Raw genomic sequence first — 22,965 nt, 5'->3', positions numbered from 1 at the left:
AAAGCACTGGGCAGCTCATTCCCCCAATGAGGAACCACTGAGGAAACTGAGTCTTGAATCTGACCTAGCGTTTATGGCTGGTCGACACAACAGGCGCTCATCAGAAGACCGCAGTGGGTGGTTGGGGGTCAACCAGCATTCTGAATCAATTGTAACAATCTCACTACACAAGAAGGCAGGCCAGCTAACAGTGAATTACTGTACAATATCCCAGCTTGGAGATAACCATGGCTTGTCCAAGTTGTGTGGAGTCTTGTGTCTGATCTTCCTAATGTTGTAAAGGACAAACCGACATGATTTTGCAATTGAGGCTACATGCTCAGAGAAGTTAAGTTGGTCATCAATTATGACCAGGTTACGTGCCGATCTAGTCAGTGCCAAGTGACATGTGGGTCAGTGGTCAGTGAAGATGAATCAAGCTGGATGTTAATCTGTGGGGGAATAGCCTGCCGCAGCCAGCATGCAACAGGCATATTCTAAAATTTGCAGATGACTCTGTAATTTTCAGTCTCCCACTAGAGACGACTTCCCCCTGCTCCAAAGCACAGTGTCATCAATGGCCAAGATGTTGAAATTGTATCATATTACAAGTACCTAGGCACCTTGATTGATGACCGGCTTAAATTCGACCTGAACACCACCTCGGTGTGCAAGAGAGGGCAACAAAGACTCTCTGCACTTAAGAAACTGGCTAAGTTTCAGGTGGACAAAACATTGATGGCATTGTTTTACAAAGCTTTTATTGAGTCAATCCTCACATTCTCCATTATCTGCTAGTATGGAAATGTCACCATCAGAGACAAAATAAACTCTCCAAGATTGTAAATATGGCCAGTAAGATAGTGGGAGTGAAGTTTGTTAGTCTCACCGAATATTTTATATATTCCTCCTCTTATATCTAACTTATTTATTGAAGTTTTATCTTGGTTTTACTGACTCATCTTTTTAGGCATCGTCAGACCTATTTATCACAACTAAATTATGTTGTTACAAGTGCAATTTTCTTTTCTGCCATATGTTGGGGCAGTAGCATTACAGCCAAGGACACTAAGAAATGGAAAAAAAATCATACGGAAGGCTGGCTTTGTGTTGGGGACAGCTCTAGAGCCCCTGGAGTTGGTGGTGGGGAGAAGGATGCTGCATAAACTGTTAAATATATTGGACAATACCTCACATCCACTACACAACTTACTGGTCAAACAAGTGTTTTCAGTTGGAGGCTACGCCAACTAAGCTGTAAGAAGGACTTTTTACCCACTGCAATAGCACTTTATAATGACTCCCCCCTATGCAGAGAGAGGAATAATATTTTTTGAATAATTTATGTATGTATGTATGTATATGTGAATGCTGTGTTTGTCTGTGCTGCTGGAATACTGTAATTTCCCTTTGGGGATTAAAAAATGAATGATTAAAGTCTATCTATCTATATGAGAATATCTACATTATCAAAAGAGTCAAGACAGACAATGGAATCTGAAGATTCCATCGAATGATGCATTTGACTGGTAACAATAGTCATCAGGCCATTCCGTTTAGGGTCACAAAGGTGGCTAGGCCACATCATGATGTCATAGAACATAGTACAGGGTAAATTGGATTTTTTGTTCACTATTTCTTGAGTTGGTGTAGAAGTTGGCTGGTTTCAGATTTTGTGGTCATTTGATGTTTGGATTTTAATTTCTGGCAGTCTGATTTTAATGTGGTTCTGTTGGTTTTTGGCCTGCTGCCTGGCAGCACGCCAGGATGAGCACGGTTCGGATAAAACAATTAAGAAACGCGTCAAAAAATACAAACTGGAGGACCTAAAGAGAGAACTGAAGGCTTTGGGGGTTAATGTTGACATGGACATGGATGAAAATAAGAAGAATCCCAAAAAGAAGACCAAAAAGGAACTTCAAAAGCTCCTGATAAGGGAACTGAAGCTGGTTGAAAATGGCAGAATCAGACTGGAAAAGAGGGCAAGGGAGAGAACAGAGGGATTAACTCTGCCCATGGAGATCCCTGAAGACGTTGTAATTGTTCTTAATGACCTAGACACATACTTGGACAAACAATTAGAAGAATCAGAGATAAATGAACAGAGGGAAGATGATATACAGCTCGTGATGAAAAACCTTCTGGATCAAGTTGAAATGAACAGCGCAGACAGAAAAGAGATTGTGATCACTGAACGGCAGAGGGAAGAAGGTGTAAAAGTTCAGCTTGACAGTCTCCTGGACAAAGTGAATTCAACTCTGGGTGAGTAGAAGACATCAGCTCAGAAGTAGTTGTCAAGTCAAAACTGAGCTATGTCAAAACTGAGCTCACATTTAAAACATCAAAATTGTTCAGGATTAAAGTTTAATGAAGTGTTCCCCCCTATTATGTTTAGCTTCAGAAGGATTGAAAGAAGGAGAAAAGGTGAGCGTGTTGAGGCCAGAGGCTGGAGATGGAAAGAAGGCCGAGCTGGAAGCCCATTTCTGGGGTGCCAGAGGGAACCTCAAAGACTCCATCCCCATGAAGAGGTTTCGAGTGGCACGCAACAGCAGCAGACGGCTGACCTTGTGAAGGTTGAAAACCATCAATAAAACCAATACCAGAAGTCAGATCATTGTGTGGGGATATTTCTGTGGGAACTGGGGAACCTTCTAGAATTGAAGGAATAATGAAAAGGGACAAAAAAGAAAACCTGTTTTCAGTTTGGCTTGGGGGACGTTCTGCCCACCTGTAGAGGAATTGCCCAAGGCAGAAGGCTAAAGCAAAACTGGAATGCCTCAAAAACAGTGAGGAGAGTAAAATCCAACTAAGAGTCTATGGCAATACAGTGCAGGACCAATATTCATGAACCTAGATGTTCCATATATATTTTAGGAAGAGGAATTGGAGGGGAAAGCACTGCAGACCAATGTGCAAAGCTGGCACTGTCTCACATCAAATGAATTAAGGTTGTTGTAGACTATGCACTTTATCTACATTATCTGCATTTATTGGGGTTAATTAGAAAGCCAATGAAGACTAAGAAAACTACCGGTAATAACATTACCATTAAGTTATAGTCTACTAGTTCCAGCAAAAAATATGTTAGGTTAGTTTATCAACTGTCTCTGAGTCTAGAGCCTTTGAGAACAGGTGGCTGCGCACCGGAGCTTTGCTGATGTAGCCAGACGAGTCCTTACCTGGAGTATAGTGATAGGTTTTGTTGTGTCTCGCTCCTGCCCCGCCTACTTCGTAAGTGGGTAATTGGCAGCTGTGCTCCATAAAAAGGAAGCAAAAAGGAAGCAGGGCTATCCAGGGCAGATGTCTGCTTTGTCCAGGGACGACTCTGGCCGACCTATCGCCTATCCCCGACGTTTGGCTGTAGTTTGTTCCACCATTTGCTCCAGGTAGGCTTGAGTCTTTGTTCGAGGAACATTCTTTTGTGCACTGATGTGCCGGAAAGTTCAGAACTTTTGTTTACATTCCAGTAACAGCAGTCGCTGCTTAACTACTGGCTGGATATTCTCACGGCTGCTCTTTCCCCCGGTGTGCTCAGCAATTTCAGCTTAGGTAGGTGTACTCCTTCCTGTGTGCAAACGTTATCGCATAGCTAGGCCACTTGTTTACGTTATCTGTTAATTACAGCAACATCACTGAGTGTTGCGCTGTCTGGGCTCCCTACATCTGACGTTAGCTGTTGCACGGTAGGTTTTAGCTTTATTTACCTCGATTTAATTAAGCATAACGTTAGAGTAATGACTCTGTACTCCTTATAGGATCTGTATGGTATCCTGATGTGGTGACGGCCTTGCTGTTTTGTTCCTGTTTGGGGTTTGCTGCGTGGAGCGCCTTCCGCTTCTCTCTGTGGCCTTCCATCGCTGCGTCTCTGATGCATGATTGCTAGCTAACCTGGTGGTGGCTATCTGCTTGGGCCTGTTTGTGTGGACGTGCGTGTTTGTTGCATGAGTGTGCATGCGTGGGAGTTTGGTTTGCTTGCAGCTCTATTGATGCTCTGTGCTTTGCTCTGTATTTTGTTTTGTCTTATTTGAACTCATTTGTTTTTGTTTGTTTTATACTGCATGTACTGTCAAGTGGGCTTTCCCTGTGTATGTTGCTTGTCTCTCCTGCTGGGGCTGCATTGGGCGCATGTTGGAGGGTTTATTCTCCTCTGGTGGTGTTTATTCCTTATTGTTTGTGCTGTGTTAATTAGTTTAGACTAGATGTATAGCATAGCGGTACAAAATATGACCGCCGCTCAGTCCTGTACATCCTTTCCCGCAAAAAATAAATCACACTAATCAATTTGTCTCCATCTTTTACTCCATCCCCCATTCTTGAAACTTTTGTGTGTGCGTGTGTGTGTTTGTGTGTTTGTGTGTGTGTGCAGCTGCACAGAAAGTAGCCTACTGGCGCTGAAAAGGTGAATAGATTGTAGAATAGCCAAAGAAGTTGTAGCATTGTTATAAAACCTTTAAAATCTCTAAACAATCACAAGTAGGGCAGTTAAACTGTATGGCTCTATGGGGGGGGGCCCATTCCTCTTCCGATTCCTTGAAACGGCCCTGCTTGATGAAATGCGTCGCTAGACTGTTCATACACATTTTAACGGGCCAAAGTTGAGGAGCTGTTGTCCATTGTTGTTCGTGCAAATATAGGCTGATTCACGTTCCCTTGCATTGTGTAACTGAGGTCCATGGCTTGTCTGGCTTTCACCAGACCAAGCTCAATCTTTTAAGAAATCAAAAAATAAATAGCGGGCAGATCAGGCTGGGTGAACCATCCATAGGCGCCCGATATTGTTTAATTTTCCGATTGAGATATCCACGCTCTGGCTATTCTAAATGCAAAAATGCATCAGGGAGTTATGACAAAACTGTAACTAACAAACTAGATCCTAATAGAAAGCTGTTAGCTTCCCTTACGCCTTACAGTTTCAAGCGGACTTAAACTGCCATATCGTGCGAAAAGTTGTAATAAAATTCACGCAGCTCCATGAGTCAAGGAAAGCGCGAATGAAGTAGCCACTTCTAAATGGGACCCACTACACAGTAGCTTAAGGTGTGTTGCTAAAGCAGCCATAATGAAATGAAGGTGTCATTGTTTGAATACTTCACACACACGTGCTTTTTTAATCTCACAGACTACAATTACCAAGCTGGACTCAAAGCACATCGATTCCCCTCTCACACCCTGCACGCACTTCAAACAAATAAACAGGCGTCTCAGTCTCACGCATGTATAGGCAAAACTGTATCAGACCGGTGTTACATGTTAACTGGCTGCGTTGATGACGTTTCATGATTGATGACGAGTCTTTGACAGATGTGGCCGCTTGCAGATTTGTCACTTTCTGATACACTAGAGACTCACACAAATATGCATGACATGTTTAAAAGTCAAAATTGTATGTAGTACTACATGCACTGGACCATGAATATGCCACCCAAAAAACACCTAAATAGCATAAATTAACTCCACGTGGGTATCGAACCACGAATAAATTGATTGACCTGCTTACTTGGTAATCCGACGTCTATCCACTTGCGCCACGAACCAGCTGACAACTCTCTCAGAAATTGACTTTAATTGTATGATTAAAAGAAGTCAACTAACGTTATTATAATTGCAACAAGTTAACATAGCTGTTCATGTCATCTGGCTACCATGTTATCATGCTACCGTTGCCCAAGCCATTTAGTAGGCCTTCAAAGTATCGTGGTTAAGTTTTACAAACGTTCCACTGAGGTTAGGCTGTGGCCACTCCTACCTGAAGTGTCTGTAGAGCCACATGAACGTCAGCAAATAAATCAAATAAAAATGTGTTGCCTAATTGTGTATCCTTTTGTCCAGCCTATTCTTTTAAGAATTCAGTTCATGAAACACAGGCATTGAAACGCACACTGCAATGGGCAGGAGAAGTCTATAACGTGTCCATATTTTACACAAAATTTGCGCACAGGGAGAGTCAAAACTTAGGCTTATAGGCTATTAACGTTAATGTTGCTGTTTTTTTGATACTTTATTTCCTAAAACGCAAGTTAGTGCTTCTCTTGTGGTGCAACGGATTAATAACCTGACGCTAGCCAGATGAATTTCGTTCCGCTTAGCTCCGCCTAGCTTCACTCACATCCATCTGGGACCTCTTCCATTGAGAGTGATTTCTGCAACCGATTTTATGGTACAGCCAATCAGGACGCAGGGCGGGAGTTTCATAGATATGACATAGCGTAGAAGCGACTGTGAGACTTATTAGCATCACGGGTTGGCTTCGATGTGAGTGGTTGAAGTAGCACGTCAATAGATGACGGACAAGTGGCTTATTCAATCATATGCAAGCATTTTTTGATTAGGCCCAGCCTTCTGAAGCAACATTTCAATGGATCGGTTCCAGATGGATGAGTGGAGCTAGGCGGAGCGAAATTCATCTGGCTAGGGTCAGGTTAACGTTAATGCTTCCACATTACTTTTTCACGCAGTCGACATGGGTTCAATCCTCCCGCTCACACGTTTTTTTATTATTATTTATTTATTTTTAGACCAGCAACGCTTCCTCAATTTAGGCTACACATAGGTGGCCACAGAGAGACTGACCAGCAGTCAGTGAAATGTTTGAAAACTTAACCATGATAGTTTGAAGACCTACTGGCTTAGGCAACTGCTGTAGCAAGACAACACCATCAGCCGTGTTAACTTGCTACAATCATCAGCTGACTTCTTCTAATTGTATAGACTAAGTCAAGTAAATTTCAATGTGACTTATCAGCTGGTTCGTGGCGCAAGTATGTAGATGAATGGTTATCATGTACCCAGTAAACAAAATAAAGTCCTGGCGACGTCCCCTAAAGGTCCCCTGGCGAACGTCACCTCCTCGACATTGTGTAGGGTTCCCTTTACGTCCCGCGGACCTCTGTTCGGGAGGTCTAAAAGACGTCCGCGAGACTTTGAGAGGACGTCCTATAATGGTCACCGCGACGGTATGCGTGCGACGTTTATATTTCCGCGATGGTAAAAAAAAAAAAAAAAAAAAAACACGAAGCGCGATTTGGTACGGTATTACATCCTGTAAATCTCAGCGTTGCTAGGAGAGAGGTAGACGGAACATGAACACGCATTAATGACTTGTTCTACAACTACACAATCAACTTTACTCACCTCATATTTGTGTTTGTGCATGTATGAAATCACGTCCTCCGAATGCATTACACTAATGATGAGTAGACATGGACATTTATACCGGGCTAGGATGTGCTGCTTTCACATCTACGGTGTCATTTTCTTAATAAACTAATAGGCCGTTTTAATAGGCATATCCCATATCATATTGTTCAAAACATCATCAGAGTAGGCCTAGGCTAGCCTAAGATAAATTGTTCAAACCATATTGTTTCAAAATATTACAAACTAATAATAGCCAAAAATACTAAATGAATCACAATGCATGCTGGGAAGCAAAACTCAACATGAAATAAAGTACATGAAACATAACTAGAATGCATTACGTTATATCCACTCGTTTTCTTGGACCTGCTGTGATCAAACAGCGACAGCCTATAAATGTAAGCCTTTCTTCCTGGAACATTGCAGATAAAGAAAAATGTATCATTTTCTCTAGGCTATGAATGCTCTTTATAGCCAACTTTAAGATGAAATAAATAGATTCTGATGTTTCTATTCTATATCATTGTTTTATTAATAAACAGTAAGGCTCTGGTGAGGCAGAGAGCTTCTGCTCCTGGTTAGAAATCTCTTCGGATATGTGCACTCTTTGCTGTTTCCACAAGGAGCTGCTGTAACATTGGGGACAGCTAGGCCTATGCGTGACACTTTTAAACGCGAGCATGCGTGAAATAAATTACAATGACATTTAAACAAGTCATGAAGAAGCAGTATCCTTAATTCTACTGCAATGTAGAGAGCTAGATCGTTTTGCTTTACAAATTAAGTAGTCACTTCTGTTGCTAGACAACCCTAAACAAATGCTACGTGGCGGTTTTTAACATTTCTCTAGTTTTATTGCATCGTATTCAGCTCCAAAAGCCGGTTCAGTCCCAATTCGGCCGTGTTTCTGAAAATAAAACAGATAATAAGTACGTAACTACGTTAAATAAACCACTGCCTATTTAGAGCATGTTACATGCATCACGTAATGACAGTTATCTGAAGAAAAGCGCATTGTAGGCTAAGCTAGAAGATAAGAACAGCGACTTTGCTAACGTTACACCAAGCATCACATCAGCTAACATTTTGATAAAATCCCTTCCCTAGTTTGTAACGTTATACATTAACGTTAAACTCAAAATGTATGTGCTACATAATTCAGCATGTCTGTATGATATGTTGCCTTAGACTACGGTAGGCTAATGCAGCTACTGCTAGAGACTAGATAGATACTTTAGTCATCCCCAGACGTGTAACGTGAAGTCGTGCATGGATGTGATGTCTCCGTCCTGCAGGCGGTAGCCAGAGCGCTCTCAACTCCGCTGCCATGTGTGAATAAACAAACGTCCCCCCCCCCCCCCATGTCCCCGGTATAACGTTATTGTCGGGTCCTTAGGAGGTATTTGAAATGACCAAATGCAAATGTCATCCGAGGGACCTGACGGTGACGTCCTCAGAAAGTCCTGCACCGGACGTCATGCAATAACCAAACGATAACTTGCTCCGGACGTCAATAAGGTCACCGGAACGTCCGCTAGAGAACATGACGTTCGGGACCAATCGGGGATGTCGTGAATGTCGGCATGAGGTCCGGGGGATGTCCCGTGTTTGTCGGGTAAGCAGTTTCATTTAGGAAGTAGGTTCGATACCCACGTGGAGTCATTAGGCTGTTTAGGTATGTATTTTTTTGGTGGCATATTCATTGTCCAGTGCATGTAGCGTACTACAGCCAATTTTGACATTTAAATGTCATGCATATTTGTATTTGATCGTCTCCAGTTTCCATCAGAAAGTGACAAATCTGCAAGCGGCCACATCTTGTCAAAGAAACGTCATCACTCGTGAAACGTGTCACCAACGCAGCCAGTTAACATGGGTGCCAGTTGCCATGTAACACCGGTGTAACGTTGGTAAATCTTCCATTGCACAGAATGATTTTTGTAGCACGTGCAACAAATGACAGTCGAAAGATAGAATTACAGTGCTGCTATCAATTTGCTTGGTATAACCGCATTTATAGTTTTCTACAAATGCAATCAAATGGGCCTCCATCACTCAACCAATGCTAACGGTAACATTATTGTACCTAGAGTCATTATTGATATTATAAGATTAATGTACCTGCAGTAAAAACCAAGCATGTCCGACAAACATTCTCAGATTTATTTCGGCTTTAAGAAGAAATGGGAATTACATTTCATGTGAACATCGTCCTATCCTTATTAGACGTTCTCTGCGGTAAACTACAGTCCTTGTAGGAAGCGTCCATTGTTTTTCCAACCCACTTTTAACTTCCAACAAAATTACGCCTCACTGCAACGATGCGCCATCTAGTGGACAAACGACCACTTATCGCCAATACTGGAAATGCAGCGAAGAAGAAGAAGAAGCTTTCTTTTAATCCTACTGAATTTGTAATTATGTATCGGCCGTTCTAATACCGATAGTATGTGCGTACCAGTGTATTTGTGCATGTGTATATGTGTTCACCGCCATCTACAGGCCAATGAGTGTACAGTCACTAAATGTACACAAAATGGCCCGCGACGTATGTCAAAATAATAACGTAATCCGGCCCTTGAGACTATTTTTAATTGCGACAAACAACGATACTGATTAAAATAGACGATAGTTCCAAGTACGGTGACAAATCTCATTTGTACTCTGCTCCACTATGTGCTAGACATCCAGAGCTTCATTCAAACCCAAAATCGCTGCGCAAAGTTTTCAGGAAATACTTGTATTACACGCGAGAAACACAAAGACGTGCATTTGTAATGACGCGGAAGCGATGCAGGCCATAGTGTTGCAGAAATTGAAGCAGAAATTAAGCGGAAATAGGCCTACACCAAATGTTGAAAAACGTTTACGTGTGATGAAGTCTTAGGTAGGCTATGCTATTCACCTATTCTAAATCTGAAGGAGAATATCCTTTTGGAGACTATGATCGATCGATCGTCTATTGAATGGAGGTGCTGGGTGCTGTCTGCGTGTATACGACGGTGTCCACTAAGCATACCATGCTTATTTCGACCCTCTGTCCAACATAGCTTGGAGGTTGCAGTGGTAATCGTGATGATAGTGTCCGTAATGGACGTGGTACAGACAGCAGGGCTAGTAGAAATAGGGCTCTAAACTACAAAGTCACCCGCAATATGATGCAAACTTCTGATTACCCGCGATAGGAACTGATTTGACCAGAATACTTTATTGTAGGCCTTGTGGTTTAGAAACCATATACATCTTAGGTGTTGGTATACATCTTAGGTGTTTTCCTGTTAATTTGTTATGTGGGTAATATGAAAAAAGGAAAGTAAACCTGCTCAAATATGTTCATCCAATATTTAGAAAGGTGCATAATTTGAGGTGCTTGCCATCCAGTGGCAAATTAGATGGGTAAATTTACCCCCTTCATAAACTTTTGTTTTACTCAAAGATTTTTACATTTACAGTAGGACTTTATCTCTGACCACTTTCAAGCCATGGCCTTTTGAAATTTTGATATAAAAATCCAGTGGTGTTGCTTTCTTAACCCTGATGCCTATAGTTTGCCAGGTTTAAAAAAGTTATGAGAGGAAAATATTTTTATTTGGTGTGAAACACACACATACCTGTTTTTATGCTTTTCATTTGTTTTATAATTTGTGTTAATATTTATTTTATCATTATTTTATTTATAAGCTAAGGTTGCTAGCACAGGTGTCTAAAACTAGATAAAAACACTTGCACTTTCTGTTTTGCAGTTGTGTGTGGTATTTGAAAAAAAGAACATTGCATTTTCAGAAATAGCCGGCCCTCCAATCAGATGACGTTGGCAGAATTGGCCCCCAGCTCATTTGAGTTTGAGACCCCTGACCTAAATTTTTTTTAGACCCCCCCATGGATGAAATTCTACGAAACTTGGCATACCCCCAGATAACATACACATAAAATTTGGTGCAGTTCTGAACATCTTAACTGAAGATAGGGGCGATTAAAGCAGAATGATATTGCATTTTCATTTTTTACTGGGGGGGTGCAAATCACAAATGAGTGATTATGGGCCAGGTTGATGTGGGCCCTTGAGACCAACATACCATAAAAGATTCTTCATCCTCAGTGCCACGGTTCAGGTAGTTATTTAGGAAAAACTGCTTTTTTTGCGGTACGGGGGGGGGGGGAGTGGCCCCCGGGGACCAAACCAATTTTTTCCGTAAAAGTCTAGTGGGGCTACATACCCACCAAATTTCATGTGCACCGGTGTTTCGGTGTCCCGGGTATCGTTGACCAAAAATTCAGGAAGTAGATGACGGGGGGTGGGGGGGGACTTTGACAATCATTATATGACCACTTCGCTAGCGCGGCCGTCATAATAAGTCCTTGCCCTGACGATCTAGCATTACATGGGTGTGCTCTGTCATAGTCATTGAAGTGCATGTACATTTATCTTGTCTTAAATAAATAAATTGTTATATTTTTGTATTGCAATCTCACGTCTCTGCCTATTATTCAGACTACCAACTTGCGTGACCCTAGTGGTAAACAGGAAATTCTCAGGTTAATTTAACAGGTAGGTTCCTGGGTAGCAGGGTGTTAGAACCTGGTGACTGTTTATACACACGGTAGGCTACTGTCACACTGAGAGAGTGACAGATCACGAACAAAGATATTTTTGTCTTTATTTGTTTCGTTGGAAAATACAATTTCAATGTTGGAATGTTAGGAAGACGTGGCTTGTAGAAAATGGGTTCATAACTTCATAACTTGGGTTCGCTGAATGTAGGGCTAAGGGATTGGTCATATTTCGAGAAGATGTTAATTTCTCCCATATGAATACATAGATACTGGACCACCCGCTAGACTCCTAAATGGCCGTGACAGTTGCGAACCCCACGCCACAGCATGCCAGAATTTACCCTCTTATAAATCGTCTCGCTTTATCAACCATCTCTGGCAATAACTAAGAGAGGTCACCATGGTGACGGGGAAGTAAACAGAAGGCAACACTTCAATTCTCCCATCTATGGCTTCTAGAAGGGCTGCAGGGTCTACATGTCCCAATGCTCCTCTGGTTGAATACTGGGTAACCTTTCATGGAGTAGGGTTGCAGTATTGTGCAAGACTGCACAGGCCACACAGATGTCACACACTCTGTCCAGAGCAACTCTGAGGATTTTACGGCACTGGAATCTAGACTAAATTTGTTCAAATGCCATTTCAATCCATGCCGTGGTGTGCATAATGGAAGGCCCTCGCTGTCTCTGTCACTGGGTCTTTATAGGGTGTGAGTATGTGTGGTAGACAGAGATGGTCCCGCTCCCCTGCAGAATCTCTATGCACTATTCTGAACTAATACATGGAGATGCAAATGTTCTGAAAATCCTTGCATCATTGACAGAGCCAGGCCATTTTGCCTCAATGTTGGAGATCAAGTAACTTGATCCAATTGATGATGTGACCAATGATTTGACAATTTGCTTGGCAGAACAGCAATTTAAGATGGATTTGCATGGCTGACAAGTCCCTGAATCATGTGAATATTGGCCTTGAGATTTGGGTCTGATTGCCCAATATCATGTCAGTGATATGAGTAGGAGTACCGATGACAATAATCGGTTTGGTTACATCATTTTCAATGGGAATGTCCTGACTGGACGTGATGTGGTGTGTGTGCGTTTTCATCAGAACTTTTGTTTGACACCCCGTTTCTGTAAACGCCAATATTGCGCAGCTCCACACATGCTGCCACCACCTGACACACTCACTCGGGCCACACAAGCAAGGCATGCCTTGATGACCCCTAAACATCTATCATGACGTTTGTGAGCCAGGTTGTACTTGCTCCCTGAGAAAATCAATTAAAAGTGCTAAGAGACAGTACAGGGAAAAGGTGTCACACTGCAGCGGCTCTAACACCAGAGACATGTGGAGTGTGTTAAGGGCAATTACAGACTACAGAGGAAGGAGCGTTAGAGCAGAGGTGTCTGCTTCTCTTGCAGAGGAGCTGAACTCCTTCTATAGACCTCTGTTCGCCTTACAAAAAAGCTGCCATCTTTCACATCCATTGATCCACATCTGGCGATTTTTCCTATGGGAAAATAACATGGGGATTTTGAATTATCGCACCTGTTAAACTCTCGCGGGGATGAAAAAGTCTGAAATGCAGACGTTTTCCTGAACACACTTTTGTCCTCTGCCTTCGAGTGGGTACTGTGATCTCCGGTACGTCAAAGTGGCACACTTAGTTTTTTGCTACCCCAGAGATAACTTGCAATGCAACTTGCCATAGGTAGTTAGCTTCAATTAACAACCGGATCTCCTTATATGGGCAAAGATGGCCGTTCTGGTTCTTTTTTGTAGGCGAACTTCAGAGGTCTATGCCCGCCATACCTATCAACACTCCCGTTTTTCCCGGGTTTCTCCCGTATTTCAAGGTCATCTCCCAGCACCCTCCCGTTTTGTTATTTCTCCCGGAAAATTCCCGTAATTTGCATGGCCATCAAACTTCATTTTAAAATCATTGATCCATTCAGGTTGCCAGGTTGTGTATGAAATACACCCTACACATACATGATCACTTAGTTTCAATTTCAACTGTTTTGTCATAGGCTAAAACCTGACAACCCAAAACCCAAATAAGGAAGCGGGTGCCAACTGCGCAGCCTGAGTCTTGTCGTAAGCAAGCGGGCTAGTTAAATGGCCTACTCCAGAACTAGCTGTTGTAAAATTGTTGGGAATTGAATTGATGAACACATCACATAAACTGTTATTGAGTGTTGTTGATACACTGAACTCGTTCCCTCGGAACCAAATCTGACAGCAAGCAGCTTTGTAGTTTTAGAAGTAGGCTGCAGGCAGGCAGCTGGTGGATACATCACTGGCATGCGTAAGGTAATGGTAAGGTAAAAGCAACCACCGAAATGCAGTGTTGGAACACGAGTATGAAACGTATTAAATATGCAAACACAGAATCTCCCGTTTTTGGAAAGCTTAATGTTGACAGGTATGATGCCCGCTTTAAAAATGACATCAGGTCAGAGTCTCTGTTAGAGCAAGATTGCTGCCCATTTCAGTTATCTGAAAAAGATGTGTGTAAATTAGAGCTGTCAATCGATTAAAAAATGTAATCGAATTAATTACATACTCTGTAATTAATTAATCTAAATTAATCGCATATATAATTCTTGCTGTGAAAGTATTTTAAATATTTAAATTCAAAAGAATCATTGAATAATCAGCATTTGTGACATTAAAGTTCAAAAACTCTTTTATTATTATTTTCACTGTTCAAATAATGGCCATAATAATCTCTTTTCACATACAAGGTATTTCAGGCCACATATAACCTAGGGGACACAATGAAAATAAATGAACACTCCCCTCAATGTCAACACTATTTCTTTGCATTGATGTGCGACTTTAGAGTTGACGAACTTCGGTGATATGCAAATTCCTTGCTGCAGACATTGCAGAGGACTTTATTTTTATCAACACCATTTTTTAAAAGTAAATGTTCCAATCAATGTTCTACCGTAGGCAGCACATTTTCTTCTCTCTCCTTCATTTTACAGTCGAATGGTTACTGACTAGAACGGCTCGGGGTCAAAGGTCATACGGGATCGATTAATGTGCACTTTTTTTTTTAATCAGTTATTTTTTTTCTCAAATTAATTAATCGAAATTAATCAGTTATTTTGACAGCCCTAGTGTAAATCATTTAGAAGGGTGAATACACATAAGGCTCCAGGACCTGACAACATCCCAGGTCGTGTTCTCAAGGCTTGCGCATCTGAACTGGCTGAGGTCTTTATGGACATCTTTAATCTCTCCCTGCATCAATCTATCTGTTATCCCCGCATGTTTCAAGAGGTCCACCATCATTCCAGTCCCTAAGAAATCAACAGTGATCTGCCTTAATGATTACTGACCTGTTGCTCTCACCTCTGTTGTTATGAAGTGTTTTGAGCAGTTAAAGATCATATTACATCCTCCCTGTCTTCTACATTAGATCCACTCCTATTTGCCTATAGGCCAAACAGGTCCACAGACGATGCAATAGCATTTGCTTTGAACACTGCTCTTTCTCACCTGGATAAGAAAAACACCTATGTATGGATGCTCTTCGACTACAGCTCCGCTTTTAACACCATAGTTCCATCCAGGCTGATCATGAAATTGAGAAACCTGAACGTCAGTTCCTCTCTGTGCAGTTGGATCCTTGACTTCCTGACTGAGAGGACACAGGCGGTATGGCTGGGTAACATCATCTCCTCCACTCTAACACCTGCTGTACTTGTTGTACACTCATGACTGTATGACAACTCTATGACTACAGGAGACAGCAGGAAGAGCACACACCTATCTATATTGGAGGCACAGCAGTAGTCAGCTGCTTCAGATTCCTTGGAATTAACATCAGTGAGGATCTGAGCTGCTCACACCATATAGGTATGGTCACAAAGTCAGCAAGACAGCAACTTTTCTTTCTTCGGTGGCTGAGGAAGTTTGGTATGGACGGTGAAATACTGTACCATTGAGAGCATCCTGACCGGCAACATTACAGCATGGTATGGTAACAGCACTGCTCATGATCGCAAAGCTCTACAAAGGGTGGTCAGGTCAGCGCAATGCATCACAAGGACAGCCAGCACTGCAGGAGGAAGACCAAGCGAATCCTCGCTGACCCCAGTCATCCCAGCTACAGTGTCTTCACCCTCTTACCATCTGGTAGAAGGTACAAGAGTATGCAGACTTGTACCAGCAGATACAGAGACAGCTTCTATCCCACACACACACACACACACAAAATTCACCTTTTTAATTACTGATTTTAATTTACACTTTTAAGTTGAGCTGGCTCTTGAGCTTAAGAATTTCATTACTTATAATTAATTTTTAAGTACATGACAATAAAACTACTTGAGGGGCCCCCGATTAGGAGAGTCTGTTGAACTTGACCTTGTACTTGTTTGAGGGTCAGGGTCATTAAATATCGTAAACACGGAGGGCATAACAACCTTTGAACAACAGAGAGAGATTGTCCTAAAGTTTGAAGTGTGAAAAATATATAGGATGGCGATATCTTATAACGTCTATTATAACGGCTGGATTATAACGATAACGTCTATCTTGACGTTTGTGAGCCAGGTTGTACTTTGCTTGCTCCCTTGTTTAGGGTCAGAGTCATCTTTGGCCTAAGGTGAAATCCAGGAAAATACAGGAAATATAGCCAGAACCAGACCACCTAGGGTCTGAACTGGTCACCATGAGCCTACCCTGCGGAGAGAGCCTAACAATCCATGAGCCAATGGCCTATAGGACACTGACTAGATCTGTTCCTTGTTATTTTAATTCAGTGATCAAGACGTACATCCCCAACTGCCCACTGTGGTCTTCTGAAGAGCGTCTGTTGTGTCGACCAGTCATAAACGCTAGGTCAAATTCAAGACTTTTTTTCCTCAGTGGTTCCATGTTGGTGGATTGAGTTCTCCATTCCTGTGATAGAGTTCATTGAGCACTTCTTATGTGTTTTGTATAGTGAAAGAATTGTGAATAAGCTTTATAGTCTACTGTATTTCTCCTGTCCTTGTCCTATGCAAGCATCCTTTGTTTATCCTTGAATTCAATGAAAGCCTGTCTAGAGGCCTTTTGCTTATCACCAGGTGTGAAATGTTAATGTTTGTAGAACAGCATGTATCCAGGCCTCTGAAGGACTTCCCAGGAAAGGGGGTAGTTTTAATTAAAAGACAATAGAAGCTGGCCAGACTTGATGTCACCCAAAAGGCCACATCCCCCCCCCACACACACACACACACACACCACACCTTTACATTGCGTAATCAAACTGGGTTGGACCTAGAGGTCACTCCTTCTTTTGTTTGTAACATAAAGTTAGTATCAACCTCTGTATAGTCAGAGAATACTGAGAATCTGGTGGAAACCCATGATTGGGTGACACAAACATGCATCTCTCCCTTGAGGGCCACTGGCCCCTCATTGAAAAGAATAAAGCCTGGATCCTGATCTTTCATCGTCCTGATACAAGGAAGTTTATTGTCACATGCATATAGTTACTGGAAGTAAGAAATGCAGTGAAATTATGTCTGGTGTCAGCCTATTTGTGCATTTATGGGGGGGGGGGGGGGGGGGGGTAAAAAGTGCAGTAGAAGAGGGGTTTAGTAGATTAAGTGGCAAGGGCTGCATAAGAAAGGTGGGGGAGGATTGGAATTGGGGGGGGGGGGGGGGGGGCACCAACAAGGAGCACCCAAGAGCAACAGGGGCAAGGAAAAACTCCCTTACCAAGGAAGAAACCTTGGGCAGATCCACGGCTCAAGGGGCTAACCCAACTGCCAGGGGTCTTTGGTGTGTGTGTTGGGGGGATGACAAGGGAGATGGGATAGTGTGCTGTGTATGTGGGGAGAGGGCAGTGTGTAATATGTGTGTTGGAGAAGCTTCCTGATGAAATAATGTGCTGTGTATGTAGGGGAGAGGGGGGGGGGTGTTACTGTAGCAAGCAGTGTGCTGTATGTATGTGTGGTGATGACAGTGATGATGTAAGTGTGTGTGTTTTTTTGTGTGTGTGTTGGGGATGGGGGTGGGGGGGGGGGCAGAAAGGCTAGGCAATCAAGGACATGGGTAGATAGATGGAGGAGAAATCAAAAATAATAAATAAAAAGTTCTATGGAGATGTGCAAAAGTTGGAGAAAGTCAGATGTGTGTGTGTGTGTGTGTGTGTTTTGACATGTGATGAAATAAGAAAATAAATAAAAGGTCTGTAGCATAGGGAGAGGGATGTAAAAGTGCTAAAAGTCATGTAGGTGTGTGTGTGGGGGGGGGTCATGAGTGCTGAGGAGTGAATGAGTGCAAAGTCAGTATAGTGTGAGTTCAGAGTTCGGATGGCCTGGGGATAAAAACTTCTCTCAGTTCTGGCTTTGTGACTACATAGGCGTCTTCTTGATTTCAGTGGTAGGAATAATTAGTTGTTATTGTTAGGATGAGAAGAGTCCTTCAGGATCTTTTGGGCTCTTAGGAGTACTCTTCTAGAATAGATATCTTGTAGAGCAGGGAGTTGAGTTCTTAAAGCACATTCAGCTGAGCGCACTACTCTCTGCAGAGTACTACAATCTCTAACTGTGGAGTTCCCATACCAGGTGATGATGCTACCAGTTAGAACACTCTTAACCGCTGAAGTGTAAAAGGCCTTCATGATGGATGTAGAAACTTTGAATTTCCTTAGCTGACGAAGGAAGTAGAGTCGTTGTCTGGACTTCTTCAGAACATATTTAGTGTTAACAGTCCATGTTAAGTCTTCAGTAATGTGGACACCAAGGTATTTAAAACTTGTGACTCTCTCTACAGGTTGCCCGCTGATCATTAGTGGGGTGTAACTGTAGTTCTGCTGCTGCCTTCTGTAATCCACTACCATTTCCTTGGTTTTATTGACTTCAGTGTCAAGCTGTTAGATTGACACCACTGTGCCACCTCATCAACCTGATTCAGGTAGAGCTGTTCATTGTTGTTACTAATCAGGCCCAAGATCACTGTGTCATCTGCAAACTTGATGATGGAGGTATGACTACTGTTGGCTTTGCAGTCATGTGTGTAGATGTTGTACAGCAGTGGACTCAAAACACAGCTTTGGGGAGCACCAGTGCTGATGGTTAATGTGTCAGATGTCAGACCCCCCACTCTAACCACTTGTGAACGGTTGGTGAGAAAGTCAAATATCCAGTGACACAGGTGGTGTTCAGTCCTAAGGCCTTCATCTTTGTGACCAAGGTGAGAGGTACTATCGTATTGAATGCTGAGCTAAAGTCAATAAACAGCATCCTCACATAATTCCCATTCCCCTCCTCCAGGTGAGTTAAGGTGGTGTGCATGAGGTTTGAGATGGCATCCTCTGTAGACCTGTTGGCTCTGTAAGCAAATTGGAGGGGGTCGAAGGAGGCAGGGAGGGATGAGCAGATAATGTTTTTCACAAGCTTCTCAAAACACTTCATCAGATTGAGTCTTAAGAGAAATATGGTAGTAAAAATATACTATCAATAGTATTTGACATTGTTATTTATTATTGATATTCTCCATAATGTAGTCTTATCTTGCTATTGTTATTATATTATTGATTGAATGTACATTATTGTTTATTATTGCTATTTTCCCTTTTTTTCATTGTTTATTTCATTAGGGTATTGATTGAATTGACATGGTTGTTTATTATTACTATTATCCTTATTATAGTCTGACCAACGTCTTAATTTGTTCCCTGATAAATTTGAAGTATTATATTGTTTTGCAGTTGTATGTCGCTTTGGACAAAAGCGTAATATAACCATAACCATATGAGGAGCTACATTATCTAAAGAGTCAATATGGACAATGGAATCTGAAAATTCCATCGAATTATGCATTTGACTGGTAACAATAGTCATGCATCAGACCATTCCATTTAGGGTCACAAAGGTGGCTAGGCAACATCATGATGTCATAGAACATAGTACAGGGTAAACTGGATTTTTTGTTCACTATTTCTTGAGTTGGTGTAGAAGTTGGCTGGTTTTAGATTTTGTGGTAATTTCATGTTTGGATTTTAATTTCTGGCAGTCTGATTTTAATGTGGTTCTGTTGGTTTTTGGCCTGCTGCCTGGCAGCACGGCAGGATGACCACGGTTCGGACACAACAATTAAGAAACGTGTCAAAAAATACAAACTGGAGGACCTAAAGAGAGAACTGAAGGCTTTGGGGGTTAATGTTGACATGGATGAAAATCAGAAGAATCCCAAAAAGAAGACCAAAAAAGAACTTCAAAAGCTCCTGATAAGGGAACTGAAGCTGGTTGAAAATGGCAGAATCAGACTGGAAAAGAGGGCAAGGGAGAGAACAGAGGGATTAACTCTGCCCATGGAGATCCCTGAAGATGTTGTAATTGTTCTTAATGACCTAGACACATACTTGGACAAACAATTAGAAGAATCAGAGATAAATGAACAGAGGGAAGATGATGTACAGCTTGTGATGAAAAACCTTCTGGATCAAGTTGAAATGAACAGCGCAGACAGAAAAGAGGTTGAGATCACTGAACGGCAGAGGGAAGAAGGTGTAAAAGTTGAGCTTGACAGTCTCCTGGACAAAGTGGATTCAACTCTGAGTGAGTAGAAGACATCAGCTCATAAGAAGTAGTTGTCAAGTCAAAACTGAGCTATGTCCAAACTGAGCTCACATTTAAAACATCAAAATTGTTCAGCATTGAATTTTAATGAAGTGTTCCCCCCTATTATGTTTAGCTTCAGAAGGATTGAAAGAAGGAGAAAAGGTGAGCGTGTTGAGGCCAGAGGCTGGAGATGGAAAGAAGGCCGAGCTGGAAGCTCATTTCTGGGGTGCCAGAGGGAACCTCAAAGACTCCATCCCCATGAAGAGGTTTCGAGTGGCACGCAACAGCAGCAGACGGCTGACCTTGTGAAGGTTGACAAAACCATCAATAAAACCAATACCAGAAGTCAGATCATTGTGTGGGGATATTTCTGTGGGAACTGGGGAACCTTCTAGAATTGAAGGGACGATAAAAAGGGACAAAAAAGAAAACCTGTTTTCAGTTTAGCTTGGGGGACGTTCTGCCCACCAGTAGAGGAATTGCCCAAGGCAGAAGGCTAAAGCAACACTGGAATGCCTCAAAAACAGTGAGGAGAGTAAAATCCAACTAAGAGTCTATGGCAATACAGTGCAGGACCAATATTCATCAACCTAGATGTTCCATTTTATTTAGGGAGAGGAATTGGAGAGGAAAGCACTGCAGACCAATGTGCAAAGCTGGCACTGTCTCACATCAAATTAATTAAGGTTGCTGTAGACTATGCACTTTATCTGCATTTATTAGGGTTAATGACAAAGCCAATGAAGACTAAGAAAACTACCGGTAATTACAAAGATTCTATAGTTAAGTTATAGTCTACTAGTTCTAGCAAAAAATATGTTAGGTTAGTTTATCAACCGTCTCTGAGTCTAGAGCCTTTGAGAACAAGTAGCTGTGCACCAGAGCTTTGCTGAGACGGTGACAGATCACGAACAAAGATATTTTTGTCTTTATTTGTTTTGTTGGAAAATACAATTTCAATGTTGGAATGTTAGGAAGACATGTGGCTTGTAGAAAATGGGTTCATAACTTACATCGCTGAATGTAGGGCTAAGGGATTGGTCATATTCCGAGAAGATGTTCATTTCTCCCATAGGAATACATAGATACTGGACTTCCCGCTAGACTCCTAAATGGGCGTGGCAGTTGCGAACCCCACGCTCCAGCATGCCAGAATTTACCCTCTAATGAATCATCTCGCTTTATCAACCGTCTCTGGTAATAGCTAAGAGATGTCACCATGGTGACGGGGAAGTAAACAGAAGGCAAAACTTCAATTCTCCCATCTATGGCTTCTAGAAGGGCTGCAGGGTCTACATGTCCCAATGCTCCTCTGGTTGAATACTGGGTAACCTTTCATGGAGTAGGGTTGCAGTATTGTGCAAGACTGCACAGGCCACACAGATGTCACACACTCTGTCCAGAGCAACTCTGAGGATTTTACGGCACTGGAATCTAGACTAAATTTGTTCAAATGCCATTTCAATCCATGCCGTGGTGTGCATAATGGAAGGCCCTCGCTGTCTCTGTCACTGGGTCTTTATAGGGTGTGAGTATGTGTGGTAGACAGAGATGGTCCAGCTCCCCTAACAGAATCCCATTGAACTCTTTGCATTGCAGAATCTCTATGCACTATTCTGAACTAATACATGGAGATGTTCTGAAAATCCTTGCATCATAGACAAAGCCAGGCCATTTTGCCTCAATGTTGGAGATCAAGTACCTTGATCCAATTGATGATGTGACCAATGATTTGACAATTTGCTTGGCAGAACAGCAATTTAAGATGGATTTTCATGGCTGACAAGTCCCTGAATCATGTGAATATTGGCCTTGAGATTTGGGTCTGATTGCCCAATATTGTGTCAGTGATATACACAATATGAGTGAACGTTAGTGACAACAATCGGTTTGGTTACATTATTTTCAATGGGAATGTCCTGACTGGACGTGATGCGGTGTGTGTGCGTTTTCATCAGAACTTTTGTTGGACGCCCCGTTTCTGTAAACGCCAATATTGCGCAGCTCCACACATGCTGCCACCACCTGACACGCTCACTCGGGCCACACAAGCAAGGCATGCCTTGATGACCCCTAAACGTCTATCTTGACGTTTGTGAGCCAGGTTGTACTTTGCTTGCTCCCTTGTTTAGGGTCAGAGTCATCTTTGGCCTAAGGTGAAATCCCAGAAAATACGGGAATTATGGTCAGAACCAGACCACCTAGGGTCTGAACTGGTCACCATGAGCATACCCTGCAGAGAGAGACCCTAACAATCCATGAGCCAATGTTAAAGGAATCACTGCGGAGGGGCGGTGGTTATATAGGGTCAAGTTAATATAAACTTTGAATATAAACTGCTCAGAGTAGTTTTGAGGTTAGTAACTAGGTTAGTAGCAGCCTACTTCTAAAGCACTAATTACCGCCCCTTTCATTCAGAAAATTCTAAAACAAAGATGTTTTTAATACTTCAAAATAATATTTGATAAATGAACCTTACATTTTTCAGTAGTCAGTAGATTTGAACAAAATCTGGTTTGGTTCTTACTGAGGTTTTTACTGCCTGAAATATCCAATTTTGCTCTTTGAGTCACGGTAAAATGTCATTTTTGGTACATAGCTAATTTAGATACACTTATGGTGTGGGTGCTTGGGTTTCTTTACGAATCCGCCATCTTAGTTTGTTTATAAATGCATATTAAGTGACACATACATGTATATAACCGGAAATAGGGGACGGGCG

At 42.1% G+C, this 22,965-nt stretch overlaps 2 protein-coding genes and 1 long non-coding RNA gene across 3 annotated transcripts; all 3 read left to right on the top strand.

Moving 5' to 3' along the window:
* Nucleotides 1–1,632: 1,632 nt before the first annotated feature.
* LOC121690467 lies at nucleotides 1,633–2,588 on the top strand. The gene is made up of 2 exons (XM_042071051.1): nucleotides 1,633–2,241; nucleotides 2,375–2,588. The coding sequence occupies exons 1-2, from the start codon at nucleotides 1,701–1,703 to the stop codon at nucleotides 2,548–2,550; spliced, it is 717 nt and encodes a 238-aa protein (XP_041926985.1). The 5' UTR covers nucleotides 1,633–1,700; the 3' UTR covers nucleotides 2,551–2,588.
* A 688-nt stretch (nucleotides 2,589–3,276) lies between these two features.
* Nucleotides 3,277–4,188, top strand: LOC121690469. The gene is made up of 3 exons (XR_006025077.1): nucleotides 3,277–3,365; nucleotides 3,447–3,528; nucleotides 3,604–4,188. It is a non-coding gene; the product is annotated as an uncharacterized LOC121690469 (long non-coding RNA).
* A 15,147-nt stretch (nucleotides 4,189–19,335) lies between these two features.
* Nucleotides 19,336–20,592, top strand: LOC121690468. Its single transcript, XM_042071052.1, has 2 exons — nucleotides 19,336–20,240; nucleotides 20,377–20,592. Exons 1-2 carry the CDS (start codon nucleotides 19,706–19,708, stop codon nucleotides 20,550–20,552), a joined length of 711 nt encoding a protein of 236 aa, XP_041926986.1. The 5' UTR covers nucleotides 19,336–19,705; the 3' UTR covers nucleotides 20,553–20,592.
* Nucleotides 20,593–22,965: the final 2,373 nt, after the last annotated feature.

Source organism: Alosa sapidissima, chromosome 18 (assembly GCF_018492685.1).
Source record: "Alosa sapidissima isolate fAloSap1 chromosome 18, fAloSap1.pri, whole genome shotgun sequence".
NCBI lineage: Eukaryota > Metazoa > Chordata > Actinopteri > Clupeiformes > Clupeidae > Alosa > Alosa sapidissima.
This window is presented reverse-complemented; position numbering and strand designations above follow the sequence as displayed.